General features: G+C 41.8%; 1 protein-coding gene across 13 annotated transcripts in view; it reads left to right on the top strand.

The window, feature by feature from the left end:
• Positions 1 to 23,160, top strand: part of LDLRAD3 (low density lipoprotein receptor class A domain containing 3) — a 357,700-nt gene that overhangs the window by 71,372 nt on the left and 263,168 nt on the right. For all 13 annotated transcript variants that reach the window (XR_014790386.1, XR_014790392.1, XR_014790391.1 and 10 more), the window contains one exon: positions 7,735 to 7,881. Coding sequence is in view for 5 of the 13 variants with exons in the window: in XM_084851213.1 (XP_084707339.1) it covers positions 7,735 to 7,881 (147 nt within the window). In the remaining 8 variants the exon portion in view is untranslated. The remainder of the gene's footprint in view (positions 1 to 7,734; positions 7,882 to 23,160) is intronic.

The raw sequence follows: 23,160 nt of genomic DNA, 5'->3' as shown, positions 1-23,160 counted from the left end.
TATACTAACGTGCTAAAACAGTTGGGAAATTAGAATGCTGAACTGTAGAAGGGCTAGACCAAGTTAAGGTTTATTGGTGGTGGTTTTCTTATGTTCCATTTGCCAACTATTACTACTTGTTTTTTGTATGTTTGTTTGCGTTTAATTGAATTTTAATATACAAAAACAAAACAGGTATAGATTATGAAGCTACCAGTGATACCATGCATCATTCCAGAATTTGAATGGTGCAGGTGGAGGAGAAAGGGTGGCCAGAGGTGCATTGCATATGCAGTAAATGGATACCAGGCTTCTATGAAGAACATTTCTACACCAGACTAAAATCCTGCAACTTTACCAGGGCTTTCTGCTTTCATTTTTTTTGCAGGATAATGACGGGCTCCTTTAGACAGCGAGCACATGATATAGAATTGAAAACTCAGCAATTAGGGATGGACGAAAGGGACTTATCTGGTCCCGCAGCTTGCTTCGCGGTGGGGGGGAGGCACTTCGGTTCTCCCCCCAAAGTTCAGGCGAGGGGGGAAGGCGCCCTGCCTCGCCCGGCCGAAATTCAGGCCGGGGGGGAGGTGCCCCATCCCTCGCCGCCGAAATTCGGGCAGGGGAGGAGCGCCCGTCTACCCGGCCACAAAAAAAATAAGTAAAGTAAAAAACAAACAAACACACACCCGTGATAGGCTACGTAACGATTTACGTAGCCTATCACGGCTAGATTTCCAAAGTCAGCCGTGATAGGCTATGTAAATCGTCACGTAGCCTATCACAGGTGACTTTGAAAAAAAAAAGCGCGTATGCAAATGGTGGCGCCCATGGGGCGCCGCCATTTACGTTCCTTAGTTTGGCACGTCTAGTCTACGTAAAGATTTATGTAGACTACGGCGAAAATAAGGGCACGCTATTTGCGTTGCCCTTATTTTCGCCGTAGTCTACGTAAATCTTTACGTAGACTAGAAGTGCCAAACTAAGGAACGCAAATGGCGGTGCCCCATGGGTGCCGCCATTTGCATACGCGCTTTTCCCCCCCCAAAGTCACCCGTGATAGGCTACGTGACGATTTACGTAGCCTTTCACAGCTGACTTTGGAAATCTAGCCGTAAATCGTTACGTAGCCTATCTCGGGTGTGTGTTGTTGTTTTTTTACTTTTTAATTTTGCAATGGCTGCGGCCGGTCAGAAGACCGGCCGCCGCCCCTGCCGAAACGCTGCCGAAGCGCCGCCGGGACCCGCCGCCGAGAGGGACATTCACACGAGGTAAGTCCCATCCCGGGGAGGGCGGGGGGCCGGCGGAGAATTTCACCACCAATTTCGGGGGGCCGAATGCATTGGCATTCGGCCTCCCAGAGATTCGTGGAGAAATTCTCCGCCACAGCAATGCCCTCTATGTTCAATGAAATGGTGCCATCTAGTGGCTGAATTACACTGCCACTATGACACATTCATTTTTATTTCAGCATATCTCTGATCTTTTTGAAAGTGGGATAACCAGGGAAAAGCGTGGGAGACATCTTAGAGGTTGACAATGTTGTTCGTGTAAAGGACCCGCAGACTTCCCTGAGTGGCCAATCACGAGCAAGCAGTAAATTGCTCATGTAGAGAAGCCCTTTGTCTCAGTTTTCCAATCCTTTTATAAGTCTCAGTCTATGTGTCAGCTTTTCATAAAGAACAGTTTTCCATATTCTTTCATCCATTTTTGTATTGATAGTCCAATAGATGATTTTCAGTTTAATGCAATCTCAAGTCAGGTAGCTGCAAGAATAAGAGCAATCAAGTCTTTATGTACAAGGTGTTCATTTTCATCTTTGAAAATTGAAAGTAGAAGTAGGGCTCCACAATTTTTAATTCACTGTTCAGTAATTTCACATATTGTAGAAAGAATTTGGTTCCAAAGATCTATAACTATTGGACATAATTGCTATATATGTATTAAGGAACCAATGTGACCACATCCTCTCCAGCATGATAGTGAAAGAGATTTGTTTAAATTATGTATTTTAGTCAGTATGAAGTGCCACAGGTATGTTAACTTCATTGTGGTTTTGCTTATTTATGCTGCAAATATGTGAAGGGTGGGTTGACGGTTATAGTTGTGTTCAGGCCAGCTTCCCATACTAATTTTAGCCAGGATCAGTTTCAATAGATGAGATCTATGGTGTGGAGAGTAGACCCTCTGTGGAACCACTCTGGGGTAAGCATGCATTTTCAAAGATCATTAGCGCTTGAGGAATACCTTTTTCTCTAGCTACTCTTGTAGTAAAATTGATTTGGTGTTTTTGTAGCCAGGAAACCTTCACCCTCTGTGGACACACCTCCAAGACAGGGAGGGAGATGGGCTGTCCCCATATAAACAAGTCTCTAACCTGGAGAAATCCCCTCTCCCTCCAACCCAGGGACTGTGCTGGTTTGTCTGGTCCTACAGAATTAGAGTGGTCTAAAATTGGGGGGGGGGGAGAAATTTGGCTCACGGTTTCCAAATTTATAGAAGGGGTTTTCAACCTTCTCTATTTCTTCTTTCATACGTTTCTTAAAGGGAAGTGCTTAGTGTGGGAGGACGCTGTTTAAGGTTTCCACAGAAAACCAGGATATGCCCATATCATTTCTTATGATGCTTGTTAATTGCTTGATATGGAAACAGACAATATACAATAGTAAACTGGGTATAGCATCTCCTGTCATTTAGCTGTGGTACTGTGCAGCCTTAATTAATCTAGATTTTCCCTCCTTGTTGATAAATCTATCTAATAGTTCTTGCCATTTTTTCAGTTTGTTATTTGTTGGGGGAATAGGAATCATGGGAAAGAGGAAAAGAAGCTTGAGCAGAATCATCATTATTATAGAGGCAATGTTGCCCAGAATGGATAGCTTCAAATTAGCCCATGTTTTTAATTTATGTTTCATCCATTTTACAACAGGTGTGTAGTTTCCTGGAACTTGCTGTTGCAAGGCCTTTAGTATTTGAATGCCTAGATATTTTAGGCAGGAGTGTCTCAAAGCTAGTTGGGATATATTTTGAAGTTTCTTTTGTGTTTGAAGTGGTGCTTGTAGGCAAAATAAGTCAGATTTGTCATAATTTTTTTAAAGACCAATATGGTGTTAGGAAGTGGCCAATGTTTCTTTAAGTGCTGGTACAGCTGTCTCAGGATGGGAAAGAAATAGAAGGAAATAAACTGCAAAAAAGATTAATCAGACGGTAGTGGGGCCTATCAAAACCCCTTTAATTTTAGGGTGATGATGAATTGTTCGTGCTAGGGGTTCTATAGCAATGGCAAAAAGAGGGAGTTTTATCTCCCTACGCAATTGTATAGTTAGAGAGTCCATTTTATTTGTATGGATGAGTGCCTCCGTGACAGCGTAGAGCTGGGCCGGTTCTGTCTGGAAATGCTCATCCATGCCTATTTTTTGTAAAACTTTGAGCAGATAGAGCCATTCCAGCTGACTGAAGGCTTTTAAAGTGACTAAGGATGCAATAGAGACCGGGGATTTAATAGAGTTGCTATGATTGAAAACGTTTAAGACCTTTTGGATAGCATCACCCATCTGATAGCCTGGCATGAATCCTGTTTGATCTGTATAGATGTACTGTGTGATGAGTTGATTCAGTTGCTTGGCCAGGATGGATGTAAACAGCTTGGTATCTTGGTTATGCCATGTGATTGGACAGTAGGACCCTGGTAGTTTTAGGTCTTTGCCATCCTTAAGAATAACTAGCACTGTTGCTCTTTTCCAAGATTCTGGAATCCTGGAGCCTTGCAGGATTTCATTAAAGAGACGTGGTGAGACTGAGGTTGCAAAAGCTTCCCCCGTCAAAGCATCAGTGCTGGGGGATTTGCCTGGGTTCAGCTGTTTAATAGAGTTTGTGACCTCTTGTTCTGTTATAGGTTGGTTAAGCATTGATCTGTGTTCAGTCCCAATTGTTTTTATATCTAAGGAATCTGTAAAGATATGTATAGGTGAGGGATTAGGGTTTTCTGACATGTGCAGAGTGGCATAGAACTCCTGAAAAGTTTTGCTAATAATCTTAGGATTGGTTTTATTGACTTTTTGTTGCTGTTGTCATCGTTGTTATTGTTAGAATATCCGGGATTGTTGCTCTAGCACTCCTTGGTTTGAGGGTCCTAACAAGTAGCTTTGTTCCCTTGTTTCCAAATTCATAATAATTGCATTGTAGATAGATTAAGGAGGATTGTATTTTGCCCATTTCAAGAGCTTTAACTTCTGCCCATTTAGCCACTAGTTTAGCATACATATTTTTGCTTCCCGTTCATTTATGTTCATCAAAGGGGGCTCCTACTTCTTTTGTTACTTCATCATTTTGCTTTTCTCATTGTTTTTTTAGAGGGAGCCCTCCTAAATGAACAGCCCCTATAAGACAGCCTTCAGTGTGTCCTACAGAAGGGGAGTGGAGTCTGTGGCAGGTCATTTGTCTGCATAAAAATTTGCTATGCTCTCACCTATTTTCTCTTTGAAGGGCTGTATTGTGAGGAAGCTCAGATTCAATATCCACATAAATGTTTTGCTGTGGGTGATATCTGCTTAATATTAATGACATGGGAGATATTAATCAGGCCTATGCTAGTGTTAGTTACATCTGGCAAGAGAGCGGCTGGTACTAAGAGGGACGTATTCATGAGTACATCCCATGCCTTGGGGAGTAGTATGTATAGTTGCGTTGGTTCCCATGTAACATTCTCCACGAGTCAGCAAAGCCATATTTATCAAGGAAGTCTTTTAGAACAGCTTGTGCCTGAGGTGGTCAAAGCGCACTAGTACTTCTATCCAAGTTGCAATTAAGGATGGCATTCATGTCTCCACCAACCTCTACATCACCTGTTTTTAAATGTGCCAAGGCCTCAAACATGTCTGCCATAAAAAGAAATTGTGCCTGGTTTGGGGCATAAAAGGAGACTAGCGTGAGATGGCAATCTGTAAGGGTACTTTTTTAAAAAATGAAGTGTCCTTGCGAGTCACAAAAGCAGTCTTCTACTTTTAACAGGAAGTTCTTGGTGAGGATTATGGCAACCCCTCACACTTTAGATGACCCCCCTGCATAATATTGATCTCCTAGAGTTGAGTGGTTCAGAATTTTTTGAACTCTGGGGCGGCAAATGGTCTCTTGGACCATTATAATATCGGGTCTCCATTTCATAAGAGCATTTGTTACTCTGCATTGTTTAATAATAAGAGCTCAGCCCATTCGCATTCAACATTGTGATTCTTAAGCTATTGAACTGAGTAAGAAAGCAAGTGTCTGGTTGTAGATTTGCTCCTGCAGCGACCTGCTACTATCTGTTTCCACAGTGGAACCTGAGCACTCATATATCCATATTTAACTGTCAGTACAAAAGTTAAATTCACATAAACTGTAACAACAAAATAAACAAGAACTTTAACCAAACCATTTACTGGGAGGGGAGGGGAATGAACAAACTTCACTCCTTGTACTGGGACTAACTGCTCCGAGTAATCCCAATGGCAAATGCAGGGGGTAAGTTGAGAGTTAAAAAGACATGTTCCCCCTGCCGCCTGGCCTCCCATGATTAAGATACACTGAAAGTAACCTGAAACTGTTTTTTTCAGTGGCATAGAGTGGCAGCTTCAGTTGGCCTCTGTAGAGGCCGTAGTAGGCCTTTGTAGATCATAAGGCAAGATGGCCACCATAATATGAAAGAGATCTAAGATGATGATGTTTGCAGAATAGCCTCCATCTTGAAAGTCACAAGCAGCCATCACCATATTTCAGGGTCATTGCAGGGTTCTTATTTATTCTTTTCCAAGCAAGGTTGTCTTGGCAGTGATCATAAAGAAGTGGAGATCATCCTCATCAGGGACTTCAGCTGACTTAGGTGCTTTAGTGTCTTGCAAAGAGCTGCTGCCTCTGTGGTGTTTGAGGGTCTTGCTGCCAAGAGAGACTAGCAATCTGAAGGGAAAGCCCCACTGGTAGTGCACTTCAGCTTCTCATGGGGAGTCTGTATAGGGCTGCAGCACTTTCTGCTTGCGTAGTGTTTCAGGAGCAAGGTCCTGAAATATTTGCACTTTGATGCCTTTACATTCCACTGATCTAAGTTTGTCCAGGGTCTGTATAGCTTAATGTTTCTGGGAATATCTTGCAAAGCAGATCAGTATGTCCCTATACTGGCCTGTAGAGTTGGGGCAAGGTCCTAGGGCCCAGTGAGCTTGTTTAGTGTCCATATCTGTTAACTGTAAATCTGGACAGATCTCAGCAAACCAGGCAACAAGAAATGTGATCATATGCCCCCTCCCCTTTTTCATGTTCCTCCACACAATGGACACACAGATTTAACCAATGACTGTAGTTGTCCAAATCATCCATGTTCGTCTGGAGGTCTTGAGTGATAGTAGCAAGTTTCAGAATGGTCTCATCTTGTGTCAGGCTTAGTTCCATGGCTTCATTTGCTCTGAATTCTGTATTTGTCAGTTTCCTGTCTAGTTGCTCCAGTGTAAGCAACTAGTCTTGGAGATCTGATTGTAGTTGTTGGAAAAGTTCTTTCAGACTGTTGTTGGGCTGGCTCTCATCCTTGCCTTTGGCACCTTTTGCTGCATTAGAGAAATTGGGTGCCATGTCTGTGACAGTGAGAAGAGTCTTGTGGGCTCAGGGATTTGAGTGTTCTTTAGGGTGGAAATATGCTGTGAGAAATGAATCAGGAGATGAGTCAGGAGACCGTTTCATTCCCTGGCATAGTCTAGGTTTTTAAAGAGGGATGTTTAAAACACAGTTGAGAATGCTAAAAGGCTGGGTGGGCACCGTAGCTAAAGATCTAGGTGTCCATCTTGGTTTCACTCTAGCCACGCCCATGCCCCCCATTACTTCTTGTTTTGACTTAAATTAGTTAATGCAATTATTGCTTTATTTCATTTATTCGTTATTCTTTTATTATTGCCTTCGTGGTAGTCACATTGTCATTGCTTCATTTATTATGCTTTAATCGTTTTACGCAATATATTGTTAATTTTACAGTATGACCTCACTGTTCCTCATGCATTTGTATTGCTTTTCACCATTTGGTCTCTTATTTTAATTTTAAACTGATTAATTTATGTGATCTTCAGTTCTAGAGTTCCCATCCTAGATAGCTGAATCTGAAAGAAATCTTAAAACTGTGATTCATCAATTTCTCTGCAGATTAATTAGGTTGGTTTGTGCCATTTGCACAGATTAAATTAAAAGCGTACTGAACAAAGGATACTGAACTCCCCTTGAAAATACAAAAGCCAACTGCTATTTCAGATAAGGATTGTATACATGAGACCTGACTGTTTTGATATAAAAATTCCCACCTCTCCCAGTCTTCTGTGTTTTACTTTAATATAGGTGGTATTTTGCTATGAATATGGTACTGTAAGAGTTATCAATCTCATCTCCAGCTTTTAGGCAAGGTTCACATGAAGCGGTATTTGGTTTGGTGCTATGTAGTAGAAAACTTTCACTGAACAATTTACTGTCTTATTTTCCCAAAGCATCTTATCCCTCAGCCATTCAGAGATAGCAGAATATGGAATCAGTCATTTTGAAATGATGGCAAAAAGTACTCTTGGAAAACATAGAAAAAAGGAAGCCTTTTCAATATTGATTTAATTCAGGCCCAACTGATCCATTGAGTGTTTACGTTTTCTGTTAACTCTTTCCGTCTTGATTCTGTACGTGTACTTTGTCTGTCACTTCAGATATGAAAGCAGTTTCTGCATTTGTAAACACTGTATACTTTATCACTTCTTGTTACAGAAGGACAACTATTGCCTTGGAATAACTTCACAAATGAATGTAATATTCCTGGAAACTTCATGTGCAGTAATGGACGTTGTATCCCAGGAGCCTGGCAGTGTGATGGGTTGCCAGACTGCTTTGACGAAAGTGATGAGAAGGAATGCCGTGAGTATCCTCTTCTTGCTTGCTGCCTTTCATGTTTGAATAGCAAGGCTCAGCCATGTAAAAATAAAATTCATTTCAGTGATTAGTATTCAACCAGTGTATCATCCTTCTCAATGATTCATCTAACTGGAGTAACTGTTAACTGCTTTTTTGGTGTAATTACAACTTACCATATTTGCATCCTTCTACCATATTTGCATGCTTCCAAGGAATACAGGAAGGTATATATCCTAACAACCCTGTGAGGTAGTTTACTGGGTAGGGTGGGGAAGCAGTAGGCCTAAGGACACCGTGACTTTCATGGCTAAGTTGGCGTTTAAACCTGTGTTTCCCCTATCCAAATTAGGAATGATCTGACCCTATTCTAGTTTATTTTCCATGGCTTGGATCTTCCCTGTACCCCTGGTTGAGTTGAAGATTTTCTAAAATTAATTTTGGAATTGGGGCACAATGGGTACCGATGTGCACAACTGCATATGCTCACTGAGTGCAACACCCGCAAAAAAGAACCTTGATGCAATAGTATGATATAATAAATGCACATGAAATCATCAATAGCTTTTTCTATGGTTTTAATCAATGCAGATATGCTGTGTGTTGTGTATTAGCAGACAGTAAGGGAAAAAACAAACAAATGGAAAACTGGAGAAAACTGTGCAGGCTCAGCAGCCTGAACAAAGTCAAAAACAGAAGAATGCTAAGTCAGTAAGGTATCAATGCTGGCTTACAAACACAATCAAATAATTCAGAATCTCCAAATCTACAGATTAATCTATTTTAGTACAATTTCATAATCATACCTAATAGGTTTGTAATTACCGGCAAAGTCATACATACTATTTCCAGTTGTAATACTTCCTTGCATTACCATGTGGGCATCATTGTTTCTAGAAATTCATTTCCAGCTTGGATTTGACTGGATCCCTGGCACAGGTGTGTCCCTAGCACAAAGAGTCCTGAAACAAGAAATTTTCAGGTTTCCTGACATCTCTATTAAGAATTACATTTCCCAGGTTCCTGGCTCCTGGTATGTTGGCTACTGCAGCATTCAGGGCATCAGGAAGACTTTGTAAAGATTCCCCCAGAAAGCCCTGCTCCCTACCACTGCTGTTACAAGTAAATTGGAAAGGAAGCTGATGGAGTTGGGAGAAATGGAAGGGAGGAGAGCTATTTGAGCTCTATCATGGCATTGAGCATGATGGGATCTAAATTTCAGAATTGGGCCTGGAATAAAATAAACTGCATTCCAATAGTGGCAGTGGGGGTGATAGTTCTGCCTTGCTCAGTTCTGAAAACACTGGTTGACCTGCTATCGATAGGTAAAAGAGTTCGACACATACTTTTTTTACAGTTTGTATAGTGTACAGCATACAGACCTGCCTCAGTTTTATATTTTTAAGCTTTTTATGCTTGCATTAATTACTTAATATGAAACATAAATAAGGCACTTACTAGATAAAATTATTTGGGGAGGTTTGCAATGGGGAAGGTGGTGCAGTTCTCGAGTTAACTTGCCTGGTAGGATCTCTGATTTAGAAACTGTAAGCAGCATAGGAAACAGAACCTAGAAGATCACGCTTCTTCTTGTGTTTAGCCAATGTACTTAAGTGTTTCGCCAACGTACTTATTCTTTTGTGACAACAATGAATCTCTTCAGTGGAGATTTGTTGTACTTTGTAGTTTTAATTTTTGTGAATGGCCCAGAGAGCTTCGGCTATTGGGTGGCAATGAAATGAATGAATGAATGAATGAATGAATGAATAAAAGATTTAAGCCCAATTGGTTTGTTTCATATGTTTGATATAACTCTCAAAGTGCTTCTGGTCAAAAGTAATTTCTTTTTGGGTGTTTCCAGAAGAAGTTTTTTTAAATTTTTACTGTGCAATTGACCTGCCCCTTTCATTGAATTTTATGTGCATTCAGACAAGGACATCTTCCAATTGTAGCCCTTCTTCCATTTTCCCACCACTGCTTATGTTGTTTTTCGTAGCAGAAAAGTAATCTGTTAAGGAAGAAAAGATGGAAAAGGTGCACAATGACTTTTGATTATTAGTGCTAAGAGATCCCCATCTCCTAGTGCTTTATTTCAAATGAAAAACATTCAGTTGAAGCACCACCTCAAAGCGGAAGAACAGGTTTATTGAAATAAAAAATAAATGCCCTATTCTAAATATTTGGGTTGACATGTCTTGCCAGCTATAAAAGATGTCTGTGAAATGCCAGTATAGCCCCATGTGCTTGTGAAATTGCATTGCCATAGCCATCAGTATTCTGTTCTAACTTGTTTGCTTGCATAGCAGGCTTTATAGTCAGGCCATAAAGCACAATCTTTATTAAGACTGGAATCCTTATTAATAACAGATTGCCTGAATGAACTGGCCTTCCAGCTTGTGAGGGCTGAACTTGAGAGTTTAATTGTTGTTGTTCAGTCGTTCAGTCGTGTCCGACTCTTCGTGACCCCATGGACCATAGCACGCTAGGCCTTCCTGTCCTAGGGATGCACGAAAGTCACTTACCTGGTCTCGCAGCTTGCTTCGCGGTGGGGGGGAGGTGCTTCGCTGCTCCCCCCGAAGTTCAGGCCGGGAGGGGAGGCTTCCCTCCTCGCCCGGCCGAAATTCAGGCCGGGGGGGACGCTTCCCGCCTCGCCCGGCCGAAATTCAGGCCGGGGAGAAGCGCCCCATCTCCCCAGCCGCGAACTTCAAAAACAAAACAAAACACCCCTGTGATAGGCTACGTAACGATTAACGTAGCCTATCACGGCTAGATCTGCAAAGTCAGCCATGATAGGCTACGTTAATCGTCACGTAGCCTATCACGGGTGACTTTGAAAAAAAAAAAAGCGCGTACGCAAATGGCAGCCCCCATAGGGAGCCGCCATTCACGTTCCTTATTTGGTCCCTGTAGTCTACGTAAAGATTTACGTAGACTACGGCGAAAATAAGGGCAATGCTATTTGCGTTGTCCTTATTTTCGCCGTAGTCTACGTAAATCTTTACGTAGACTACAGGGACCAAATAAGGAACGTGAATGGCGGCTCCCTATGGGGGCCACCATTAGCCGTACGCGCTTTTTTTTTTTTAAGTCACCCATGATAGGCTACGTGACGATTAACGTAGCCTATCACGGCTGACTTTGCAAATCTAGCCGTGATAGGCTACGTTAATCGTTACGTAGCCTATCACAGGGGCGTGGGTTTTTTTTTACTTTTCTTGTAATGGCGGCGGCGGTGGCAGCCGGTCGAAAGACCGGCTGCTGCCCCCGCCCCTGACGAAGACCTGCCGAACCGCCGCCGGGACCCGCCGCCGGGAGGGACATTCGTGAAAGGTAAGTCCCATCCGGGGGGGGGCAGGGGGGCGGAGAATTTCTCCCCGAACAACCTTCGGAGGACCGAATGCGTTGGCGCTCGGCCCCCCAAAGTTTCGGGGAGAAATTCTCCCCCATCCCTATCCTGTCCTCCGCTCTCTCCCGGAGTGTGCTCAAGTTCATATTCATTGCATCGGTGATGCTATCTAGCCATCTCATCCTCTGCCGTCCCCTTCTCCTTTTGCCTTCAATCTTTCCATCAGGGTCTTTTCCAGGGAGTTTTCTCTTCGCATGAGAGTTTAATACTATTCCCTTATTAACTGTAGCTTGGAATTGGAATGTGTGTGTGGGGGGGTTGCATTTATTTGTCACATGCATTATGTGTGTGCTATTTGGCCTCGTTTTTGCAAAAGGGAACCAGAGGTCCAATGAGTGTCACGTGTCTTGCAAATACTTTCTCTCTAACTTCTGTATTGGCGATTTAGCAAGTAAATTCCATGGCACTGAAACTGCGATGCAGTGTTAGTTGCCTAGAGCTGTGTGGCTCTGAACTTCTGGCAACAAAGAATTAACATTAACAATGAAGAGTGGACTGGATTTCCTTTTCTGCTTACAATTGTTTTAAATAAGGTGTGCTGGGATTGTCATTATGGGACCTGGGATAATTAGCTCTGAGCAAGATTAGGTGCAATTCAATATTCTTTCCATCCCTAGTATTCAAGACCAAAATCTTCTCCTTAAACCTGGTAGAATAAAATTGTGTGTATGTGTAAATAAAAAAATCACCAAGGAGAGTTTATTTCACTCTTAATAGAATTTTCTTCTCTTCCTTTCATGCTCTTCACCACCACCACCAGCACCAACATACACATACACGCACATACACTGCAAATAGGCAATTGATGAAGTGTTACTGAACAGGGGATATGTTTTGCTTATGAATGAATCAGAAATAGCCAGCTAGTGACCACAGAGTCCATTCAGGATATTCTTTTGCCACTGAGAATAATCTGGATCCAGTAAGATTCTGGTGGTAATGAATACAGTAACTGTCAGTAAAATTTAAATTGCTGCAAAACCTCAGTTCATAAAACTGCTTTCTTCAGTTGGATTGAGTTAAATCTTGGATTCATCAATTGATATTTCTGCAGAACTATGATTCTCCCCCCCCTTCTTTTCTAATTGGATTAGGTTATTAAAATATTTTAGCCAGGTCATTTTTATTTCACCCAAGCAGAGATAATCATCCTGTTCTTTTGTCTTCTCCTAGCTTTGTCTGCTAACTTCTCATGAATAAATTTGAAACTAAAATGAAAGAAAAAGATCCTGGAAGCAGGTGATTCATTTCCTGCACTGCCCTGTAGTTGACAGGTGAAGTAAAAGAAAACAGAAGAGACAACGCTGATATATTTTGCATTTCAAATAATTTTTGAGGGTTGCAGACTTTTATTTTCATTTCTTTTATGTTCTGTCTTTCTCAGTGTAAAATGGTGGATTAACTTGCCTTCTAAAATGGAGGAAAATTGTAAGAACTGTTAACATTAATTAACTAAAATACATGGGAAAAAGTAATCCACTATAACTTGCCTTAAAATACAAAAAACCCTGAATGCTTGTAAAAAAAATCTTTTCAAATTAAGAATGTTTGGGATGTGGGTCCAGCTGGTGACAGCATTCTATACTGGGGTGCCATGACTGAAAGAGTCCTGCTTCGTACTATGGTGCCACCTATTTTTTCCAAAAGTAGCGCCAGATCCAAGACCTGGTCTTTCATGGATGATCCATTCATCACAACCATGTTCAACATTCCCTGGTCACAGTTGACACCTACCACCATTACATATGCATCATATGAATTCACTTTCAGTATATTTATTCCCATTCAATCCATTACAATCTCCAGTTGCAAGCCTCAGACCTAAGCCTCTGCACCTGATTCTGAATTAAGATAGAGCTGAGAATTATTAGCGTATTGACGATTCTGCACTCCAAATCCCCAGATGATCTATCTCATAGGTTTCTTATAGATGCAAAATAGTACTAGGGACAAGATAGAAAGTTTAGTAATCTACAGGACATCTCTTATAGGGTAGAGAGTAGGGCAGGGTAGAGCACTACTGCTTTCTAGTACCATAGAGAAAGGTAGGATTTCGAGTAGCCTTTCCCAGTGTGACCCCTCCAGATGTTTTAGCCTACAACTCCCATCAGCCCCAGCAAGCATGGCCTAGTGCGACCCACATCAGGGAAGTCTGATTTAGATCAACCTTAAGAGCAGAGCCACACCACTCCATCAGATCTTAGAAATGGTCCAGTAAGATTTGATGGTCAATAGTCTGTAAATATGCTGAGAGCTTCAGAAGAATCAACAAGGTCATGTTACCCATTTATTTCTAAACCAAGATAATCAACTAGAATCCCAGCCTACAGACTTATTATAGAGGCTCAAGAAAATCAGCCTGAACCAAAGCTGAATGCCCATCACATATACTCTCATTTTGCTTGAGAATATAAGGTTTGCGACTAGCATATAAATTTAAAAAAAATGTCCAGGTAGGCTTTTTAAAGAAGTTCTCTAAGGCTTGGTAGCCTCTGGGTTAAAATAAATGGAGCAAAGAATAAAAGGAACATGGTGGCTGGAGTCTACTATCGGCCACCCAATCAAGGAGACGATGAGGATGAAACCTTTGAAAAGCAAATAGCCAGTGTTTCAAGGAAGCATGATGTAGTAGTAATGGGGGACTTCAATTTCCCTGATATTTGTTGGGAGACAAATTCTGCAAAACTTGGCCCCTCCAAGAAATTCCTGAGTTGCGTTACAGATAACTTCCTCCTACAGAAAGTAGAGGAAGGAACTAGAGGATCAGCCATCCTTTACTTGATCCTAACCAACAGAGATGACTTAGTGGATCAAGTAGCAGGTATAGGGACTCTGGGTGAAAGCGACCATATTATATTTGAGTTTTTGGTTCTAAAGGAAGCAAAAGCCGAGCGTAGCCAAACGCGTACCCTGTATTTTAGGAAAGCCAATTTTAATAAACTCAGAACAATTAAAAGTAAGTCCCATGGCAAGTGACTCTAACGACAAAAGGAGTCCAAGATGGGTGGGAGTTTTTTAAAAAGGAAATTCTCAAGGCACAATTACAAACAATTCCAACAAGAAGAAAAGGTGGAAGACAACAGAAGAAGCCAATGTGGCTTCACAAAAAGCTTAGACATGACCTGAAAACAAAAAAGACACATATAGGAAGTGGAAGGAAGGACAAGCAACAAAGGAAGAGTACAGGCAGGTAGCACAGAATTGCAGGGATGGTGTCAGGAAGGCTAAAGCTGAGAACGAACTGAGGTTAGCAAGGGATGCTAAAAACAACAAAAAGGCTTTCTTCAGCTACGTGCATAGTAAAAGACAGAGGAAAGAAATGGTGGTTCAGCTATTGAATAAGGATGGCAAAACGATAACAGATGACAAAGAAAAGGCAGAGGTGCTCAATTCCTACTTTGGCTCAATCTTCTCCCGAAAGAGGGACTATGAGCCCCCTGGCAAAGGCAAGGTACAGGCTGAAGGGACAGGACTGCAGCTTGAGATTGATAGGCATACGATCAAGGAACACCTAATTCCTTTGAATGAGTTCAAATCTCCAGGGCCAGATGAGCTGCATCCTAGAATAATAAAGGAACTGGCAGAAGAGCTCTCAGAACCACTGTCTATTATCTTCGAGCAATCATGGCGGATGGGTGAAGTGCTGGATTACTGGAGGAGGGCTAATGTTGTCCCTATCTTCAAAAAGGGTAAAAAGGAGGAACCTGGGAACTACAGACCAGTCAGTCTGACATCAATCCCTGGGAAACTTCTGGAGCAGATGATAAAGCAATCCATCTGTAAGCACCTTGAAAACAATGCAGTGATTCCTCGAAGCCAACATGGATTTGTCAAGAACAAGTCCTGCCAGACGAATCTGATCTCATTCTTTGATCAGGTAACCTCCCTTGTAGACCATGGGAATGCTGTGGACATAATATACCTTGATTTCAGCAAAGTTTTCGACGAAGTGCCCCATGATATCCTGATGAGCAAACTAGCTCAAAGTGGGCTAGATGAAATAATGATCCGGTGGATCCACAGTTGGCTACAGAATCGGACTCGAAGAGTGATTATCAATGGGATCTTCTCAAACTGGGGAGAGGTAACGAGCGGGGTACTGCAGGGCTCAGTCCTGGGCCCAGTGCTCTTCAACATTTTTATGAATGACTTGGAGGAGGAGGTGCAGGGATGCTGATCAAATTTGCAGATGACACAAAATTGGGCAGGATAGCTAATACCTTGGAAGACAGAAACAAAATTCAGAGTGATCTTGATAGACTGGAGCGCTGGGCAGAAAACAACAGAATGACATTTAATAGGGATAAATGCCAAGTTCTGCACCTAGGAAAAAGAAAGCAAATGCACAATTACAAGATGGGGATACTTGGCTCAACAACATTACAAGCGAGAAGGATCTTGGAATTGTTGTTGATCACAAGCTGAATATGAGCCAACAGTGTGAGGTGGCTGCAAAAAAGGCAAATGATCTTTTGGGCTGCATTCATAGAAGCATAGCTTCCAGATCCTGGGAAGTACTAGATCCCCTCTACTCAGCACTGGTGAGGCCTCATCTGGAGTACTGTGTCCAGTTCTGGGCACCACACTTGAAGAAGGATGCAGACAAACTGGGTTCAGAGGAGGGTAACAAAGATCAGGGGACTGGAAACAAAGCCCTATGAAGAGAGACTGAAAGAACTGGGCATGTTTAGCCTTGAGAAGAGAAGACTGAGGGGAGATATGATCGCATTCTTCAAGTACTTGAATGGTTGTCACAGAGAGGAAGGCCAGGATCTCTTCTTGATCATCCCAGAGTGCAGGACACAGAATAATGGGCTCAAGTTACAGGAAGCCAGATTCCAGCTAAACATCAGGAAAAACTTCCTGTTAGAGCAATACGACAGTGGATCCAATGACCTAGGGAGGTAGTGGGCTCTCCCACACTGGAGGCATTCAAGATGAAGCTGGGTAGCCACTTGTCAGGGATGCTTTGACTTGGATTCATGCATTGAGCCGGGAGTTAGACTCGATGGTCTTATAGGCCCCTTCCAATCCTACTATTCTATGATCTATGAATAGAATCAAGTGGACTTGGTTCATAGACTAAAATGACAGCTGAGTCAGTTTTTGGGATTGCTACACATTTGAAACATTGTGAGCTCCTAAGATCTGTCAGTAAAATTCAGCTGATTTTTGAGAGATTAGTACAACTCACTAATTCTGCAGAAAACTGGAAAAATACATGTTTCCAACTGCAATACGTAGGGTAATTCTTCCTGTATTTGTTCTGCCTTGCTTTTGGCACTCAGGGTGTGTTCACATATATCTCTTTAGGGCAGTACTAAATCAAGTCAAGTATTATCTTAGCATTAACCGCTTGCTTAATTAAGCTGATTCCATGCAATATTTTCTTCCTTATGTCATTGACTGCTGCAGATCTGTACCATGATCTCTAGAAAAGCAGTAAATAGTTGCCCTGCCAAACCATTAATTTCTGACTTGGATGCCTGAACTAATTGGTTCTTAGTGTGCAGCTTTTCATATTGGCTGAAAGGCACCCTAGGAGGACTCCCTATTGTGACTAAGGTGGCATCACATAGAAGTGGTGAATATAAAGTGTGGGTGTTTCCACTATGTTCTGACGTGGGAATTTGTGTATCTCCTCATATGGTGAGATGTGTGAGCTGTACTCATCTGGAGCACATTCATCTGGTTGTGGGAGAGATCCCCTTTGGACATTGCCATAGAACTGAAAAGTGAAGTTCAAATTATTCCAAGTTTATCCCCGTCCTCCTTACTTCTAATATAAAAAGTTGCCCTTAGATGCAATGTTGGGGATAATAAAGAGGAATGTCAGTAGATGGCTGTACTGGAATGCTGGATTATGTTTTTTAGGACGTCAGTTTCAGGTGAATGTAGAAACGTAGAAACGTTTCTGGTACTGGAGGTTATATATAGCCATCATGACTAGTAGCCATTGATAGTCTTATCCCCTATAAATTTGTCTGATCCCTCTTTAAAGCCATTTCTAAGTTGATGGTCATCACTGCATCTTGTGGTAGCCAACTCCATACTTTAACTATGTCCTGTGTGAAGAAGTACTTCCTTTTATCCAGGGCCATCTCAAGGTTTTTTGGTGCCCTAGGCGAGGTACAATCCCCCCGACACACACACATACACTCTATAACTATTAATTCCTGAACATCATGAAATGGATTCATAGGGAAAAAACATTTCCTGGGATGTTGATACCTTAATATTAATATCACAAGTGCTCCTGTGTATGCACCTTTGACATTCACTGTGCTGTTTTCTGCTTTCTCCATATTCTATTATAAATTAGTTTTGGCATTTCCTGTGTACCTCCTGAAATAGAGTATCTCCTAACCTTGTTTCAAATAGAGGTTTGGGTAGCTGCTTATAGCCAACACAGTCATGAAAACTGCCGATTGGTTTTGTATTTTATGAAAGCTGCTTGAAGGAGGAGGAAAAGGCTTGACCTAGAGTGCTTTCTGTGCTTCTTCTGCAGCAGAAGCTGAGATTACTCTTGACACACACAAAAGCTCAAACAAAAGACAGGAGAGAAGAGGGAACTGGAGGAGGCCATTAACTCTCTGGTTTATGAAGTCCATTCTGGGCACATCGGTGAGGCATTTGACTGCTTATTCACACTGCATAAGAAAAACATAAGAAGACAGCCATGCTTTATCAGACCAAGGATCCATCTAGTCCATCTGTTGGTCTGCAGTAAAAGGGGGCCAATCTACAGAGTTGTCAATCAATCTGTGTGTGTGTGTGTGTGTGTGTGTGTGTGTGTGTGTGGCACAAACAAGAATAAAAAAGCATGAAAAGGCAGCATCAGGAAAACAAAAGTAAACTTAATGGGGAAAAGGCTTAAAATGTTCAGTTTCTTTATGAATACTGTGACATAGATTTAGTTGTTAAGATTTGTGAACAACAAAATTGAAATCCCTGGGAGTTTTTTTTCTCAAGGCTCCAGCCGCAGATCACACTGGTCTTTAATAGTGAATCTTGACATTAGCTTCACTGGGAGTTGAACCCGATCATGCTGCTATAGTTAATTTCCCTTTGTATTCTGTTTTTTTTTCCTTTACTCCCCCTTTCCTCATCAAATATAATCTTCATCTGTCTAAAATAATCTAATAATATGTGAGCACTGAAAGTGGCTTTTGTCAGCTAATGAGCAACAGCTACTTAGAGAATTGGTAGGTTGCTGCCTTTGTCAGCTAACGAGCAGCAGATGGTGCATTTTCAAAGTATGGCACATCATCCTATCTCGCTGCCTGACATGACAAGAGCCAAAATTAAAGCTGTACCAAATATCCAGACATTTCTGATTATAACCTCCACCACCGCCACCCCGCCAACTTTGGGGGAAAAAAACTTTTTTCTGCCAGTTCTCTGTGCTTTCAGAAATGTGTCTGTAAACCAACAGTGACACCCAGTGACCAGCCACGTCAATCTTTACTGCTTATGACCATTGCATTTAAAGGTTAGGTCACTTAAGCAAAAAAATTATGAATTCTGTTAAGTGCTTCTTCATAGCTCATTTTGTAGTGTTTGATGTAAGAAGGGAGGTATTTGTGCAAGTCTTCACTGCAGACTGAACTTGGGATCTGAAAATCAAGCTAGCTTTATTGCTGTATTTCCAGTAACCGGGTCCTTAAATGTTCAAATGAAAAGAAATAGTATGATGCACCTGATCATTGCATTGGACCAGGGGTGGGGAATGCATGCTCTGTGTGCTGCCTGCAGATTCCAATATCTTTGACTTGGACCACACGTCCCTGCTCTGCTGCTGCCACCATATGGCGAATCACCTATGGCCTTGTTGTTCTGGGTTAAAGAAGGAAGGCCCTTGCAAGTCAGATGTTGTATCTGTGCTTTATGTTGCCTTAGGGCATGTAATGAAGAAAAATAGGAAAGGATTTTTTTCCCCCACTGTTAGAAATTGCTGTGACTTTTTCCATTCCAAGGAAACAGATCACTGAAATAACAGATGTCACTTCACTGAACATATGAAGCTGTCTTATACTGAAATACTGAGTCAAAGCAATGATCCATCTAGCCCTGTGCAAATTCACCCAAAATAAAGGAGCAAGGGAAGTACATACTCTTCCCCGTCACACTGCAGTAAGCTAACAACAAATCTTCCGCAACTTCACAACACAATTTTTTTAAAGCCTTACAGGCAGAAACAGTTGCCTGTGAACCTTAATGAGAGAAAACCAGCCATAGTTTGTGGGCTATTTAGTGTTTTGCATTGATTGCATCACATGTATAACTATCTGACTGCTCTGTGCAATGACTTCCTAGGTTTTAGGGAATAGATTTGTTTCCTTAATGCTAAGTTGGGTGAAAGGGAGACACCTAAGACCTGTTCAGTTGTTCGTCTTGTGTGTAAGGGGAGAGCTTACAGTACAGCACAGCAAGCAGCTGTTTTCATGACCAGGGCTAAAAAAGCTAGGAAACAAGTCTTTCCTTCTCTCCCAAAGAAATCCGCTCCAGATTTTTCTTCCTTTCTTGTAGCACTCCCCTTCACAACCCAGTCTTTTTGGTGTTGTTTTGTTTGTTTTCTTATTTAGCCCTCAGAGGACAAAACAAAGGGAGTTGGTTGTCTTCCTTTTTTCATTCAGCTTGAAAGAAAAAGTGTGACAGAAAAGCCAGTTGAAAGTGGGGCTGGGAGTGCAGAGGTAGAGATGGGAAAGAAGAGAGAAGGAAGTAGAAACTAAACAACTGAAGGAAGTAAAAGGGAGATTTGAAATTGCCCTGTGCCTTTTCCCATCTAGTCAGCCAATCAATTTAAGGTGCAATCCTATGCACATTTAGACAGAAAAAAAGTCCTACGACTCCCAGCATGCCCCATAGCTGGCTGGGGCATGCTGAGAGTTGTAGGACTTTGTGCCCTTAAAGAGCAAACCTTCCTGTTTTTCTTCAAATAATCTACCTGTAATTGGAACAAATTGGCAGGAGTTTCTTGAACGGGATGTTTTTAGAAGAAATATATTCTCAGGTTGAGAGGTGGAGGCTGGGGCTGCAGTGGTGTTGGAACTGCTGTTGCTGCTGCGTTCCAGTAGGAGGATAGTGCTGGAAGGCGAAAGCAAAAGAGACTGGTTGAGGGGGAGCATCTGCACATGGAAAGGGAGAGAAACTAAAAGACAATACTAAGCAGCACCTGAGAAAGATTGACAATGGTGCAGCCAGCACACCCCCCACCCTCAGATCTGCAGTATTCCCAGAGAGGGAAGAAAGAGGAAATGGTAAGAAACCCTTGCCAGTGCCGTTCAGATCTGGAGAACAGACTTGCTCCCAAAAATCTGCTCCACATTTTTCTTGTGTCCTAATTCAACTGCTGCACTGCAGTCTTCCTCTCTGAGCATTCTTGCTTACCAAGATCAAAAACTTTCTTACCCCTGGTCTGTTGGCAAGTTGGTGTATTGAAGGCTGATTATCTATTTTGACTGTCGATGGTTCATCAGGGTCTTGAGTAGGGGTGTTTCTCAGTACTGTTACACCTTAAAACCTTTAAAGATTTCATGGGACCGTATTACTTGCAAAGCAAGTGCTCTACCACAAAGCTGGAGGCATTCATTGCTCATTCTCAAAATGCACTATTAGGGCTGATTTCCATTTATTTCCTATATCTTCAGTAAAGCTATATACTTTCACGTCTCTACACCTAGCACTCACACATTTTCTTTGTTCTCAAAACATTGTACAAATATTCCTGGTCCAAAAAGTAGCGAGACAACTCCATGGTGCAGAAAATTGCCCACACATAAACTACATTTTCTCTCTATTCCTGCAGTGACAATGAAATAGCTGGATTGAGCAAGTCCTTGTTGAAAATGCTCCTTTTACCAACTACTTTCAGGTGTCTTCTGGGTTTATGGTATAATGTTTTATCCACCTTTTGATGTGAAAAACCACCTACCACGCAAGACCATTTACAGCTCTCATTGTTATTGTATACGTTCACAACAAGTTTTTGCTGCCTCACAAATTCACTGGAATAGAACATGCAGGAAATTGTACTAATTATATATGCAACATTGTGAGAAGATGAATAGATTTCAATGTGCAGCAAAAATGAAAGTATTCTGCAAAGAATACTTTTCAATCATATGCATTAAGTGACAAATTTGATATGCTGTTAAAACTCTGAACTAAATGAATACCAGTTTTGTCTCATATTATGAACTAGTGGTATAACTGTTTTTAAAGGTATTGAAAAGAGGTATGACATTTGCACAAGTGACTAAATAATTTTAGATGGCTGATCATCCATGGTTTAACGATTAAAGCTGCAATCCTGTGGTGTCTGGAAGGGTGTCCCAGGAGCCATAGAGTAGATAAATAGGAACTCTCCTTCCATCAGCAGAGAGAGATGTCCACTCTTAGAGAGAAAGATGTCCACTTCAGATGCCTCCCTCCACAGAAGCATCTGAGGCACTTATCTCTCTAATGTCAGTAGAGGGGAAATTGGGCAGAACGGGAAGCGAGTTGTGGGCGGATCAGGTGACACTATAAAATCACAGGATCCAAAGCTATCCCGGTCCCAAGACATACCTCTTATACAGGGAGAAGTGTTCACCAGCCACTTTGTTTGCAGCAAGAACAAGGTATACCAAGGAGTTGATATACATAATTTTCCTCCTGTTGGAAGCACTGGAAGCACTGTTGCTTCCAATGGGAGGGAAATCATCAAGGAGAGGGGGAAAAAACCCAAATGGAAAATAAAAACAAAAAAACACTCGTTCCTCTGGCCGTGCCAGCAAGATCCCAGCAGAGCTTTGGATAAGGCAGTTCCTCTGCCTTCAGATCAAGGGCATTGTTATATGTAGGTCTACCCAGGCACGGGCCCACAAATCTTTCGAGCTGTGCCCTGATCTTTTGAGCTGTCCTAAGTGCCATTTTTTTTACATTTTCCCATTGACTTGCATTGGAAAACAAAAATGGCCATAACTTTTTTAGTTTGTATGATAAATACATGGAATTTGGAGGCTTGGTAGCCCCCATGGAGCTGATTGAACCTGCCAAATTTCAGGCAGTTAGGTCCAGTGGTGTTTGTGCTAGTCACAGGTACAATTTGCTATTTTCAAGAAAATCTGTCAAAGCAAAGAGCTATAGTTTTTTTGTGCTTCCTCATATATGCATGGAATTTGGTAACCTTGCAGGCCCTATGGAGCTGGCTGAACCTGCCAAATTTCAGACAGTTAGGTCTAGTGGATTTTGTGCTAGCCATAGGAAAAATTTGCTTTTTCCAAGAAAATCTGTCGTTTTCTTTTCTCAAAGTCTAAAACTAAAAGTAAAAACTGTCAAGTCACCCAGGGGATTAGAGATCCTAATCAGAAGATGTTTAAAGTGACCATTAAGAGGTCACTATCCCTAGCCTATGGTGTAGGATTTTTTTGAGGTACAAAAAACCTCTCTCCCCCTACTTTTCTTTTCTGCTCTTACATGCCCACTGTTGTGAGCTTGCCTGCAATTAAATTTTGAAGAGGGAGAAGGAAGGGAAGAAACAGCTTCATGTGAAATACTGGTATTTCACACAGCATCTCATTTTACTGCCCGAACTGGAAACTTTTGCTTCTGCAGAAGTTTAGTAACTTCAGTACAGCAAAGGATCCAATCAGCCTCTACAAACTTCTTTCTCCCCCTCCACTTTAATTTCTCCTAAATAGCTGTAGGACTCAAATAATCCCAAAGGGAGGGTTAGGACTATGTGGCGTCGTGATCAAGAAACTGCTGGGGCTTTTAAATAGGTTCTACAGTTTTAAAAAAGCTAGAAAAAGCCCTCAGCCACCTCACCTCATAAAGTTCATTTAAGTACGTGCAATCCTTGCAAACCCTCCACAGCCTTCTAAATTCCTCTGAAG

The sequence above is a fragment of the Heloderma suspectum genome, chromosome 1, assembly GCF_057233095.1.
Source record: "Heloderma suspectum isolate Gila_16-S chromosome 1, 16-S_ref, whole genome shotgun sequence".
Lineage (NCBI taxonomy): Eukaryota > Metazoa > Chordata > Lepidosauria > Squamata > Helodermatidae > Heloderma > Heloderma suspectum.
The sequence above is the reverse complement of the archived record's forward strand: the minus strand, read 5'-3'. Positions and strand labels throughout refer to the sequence as shown.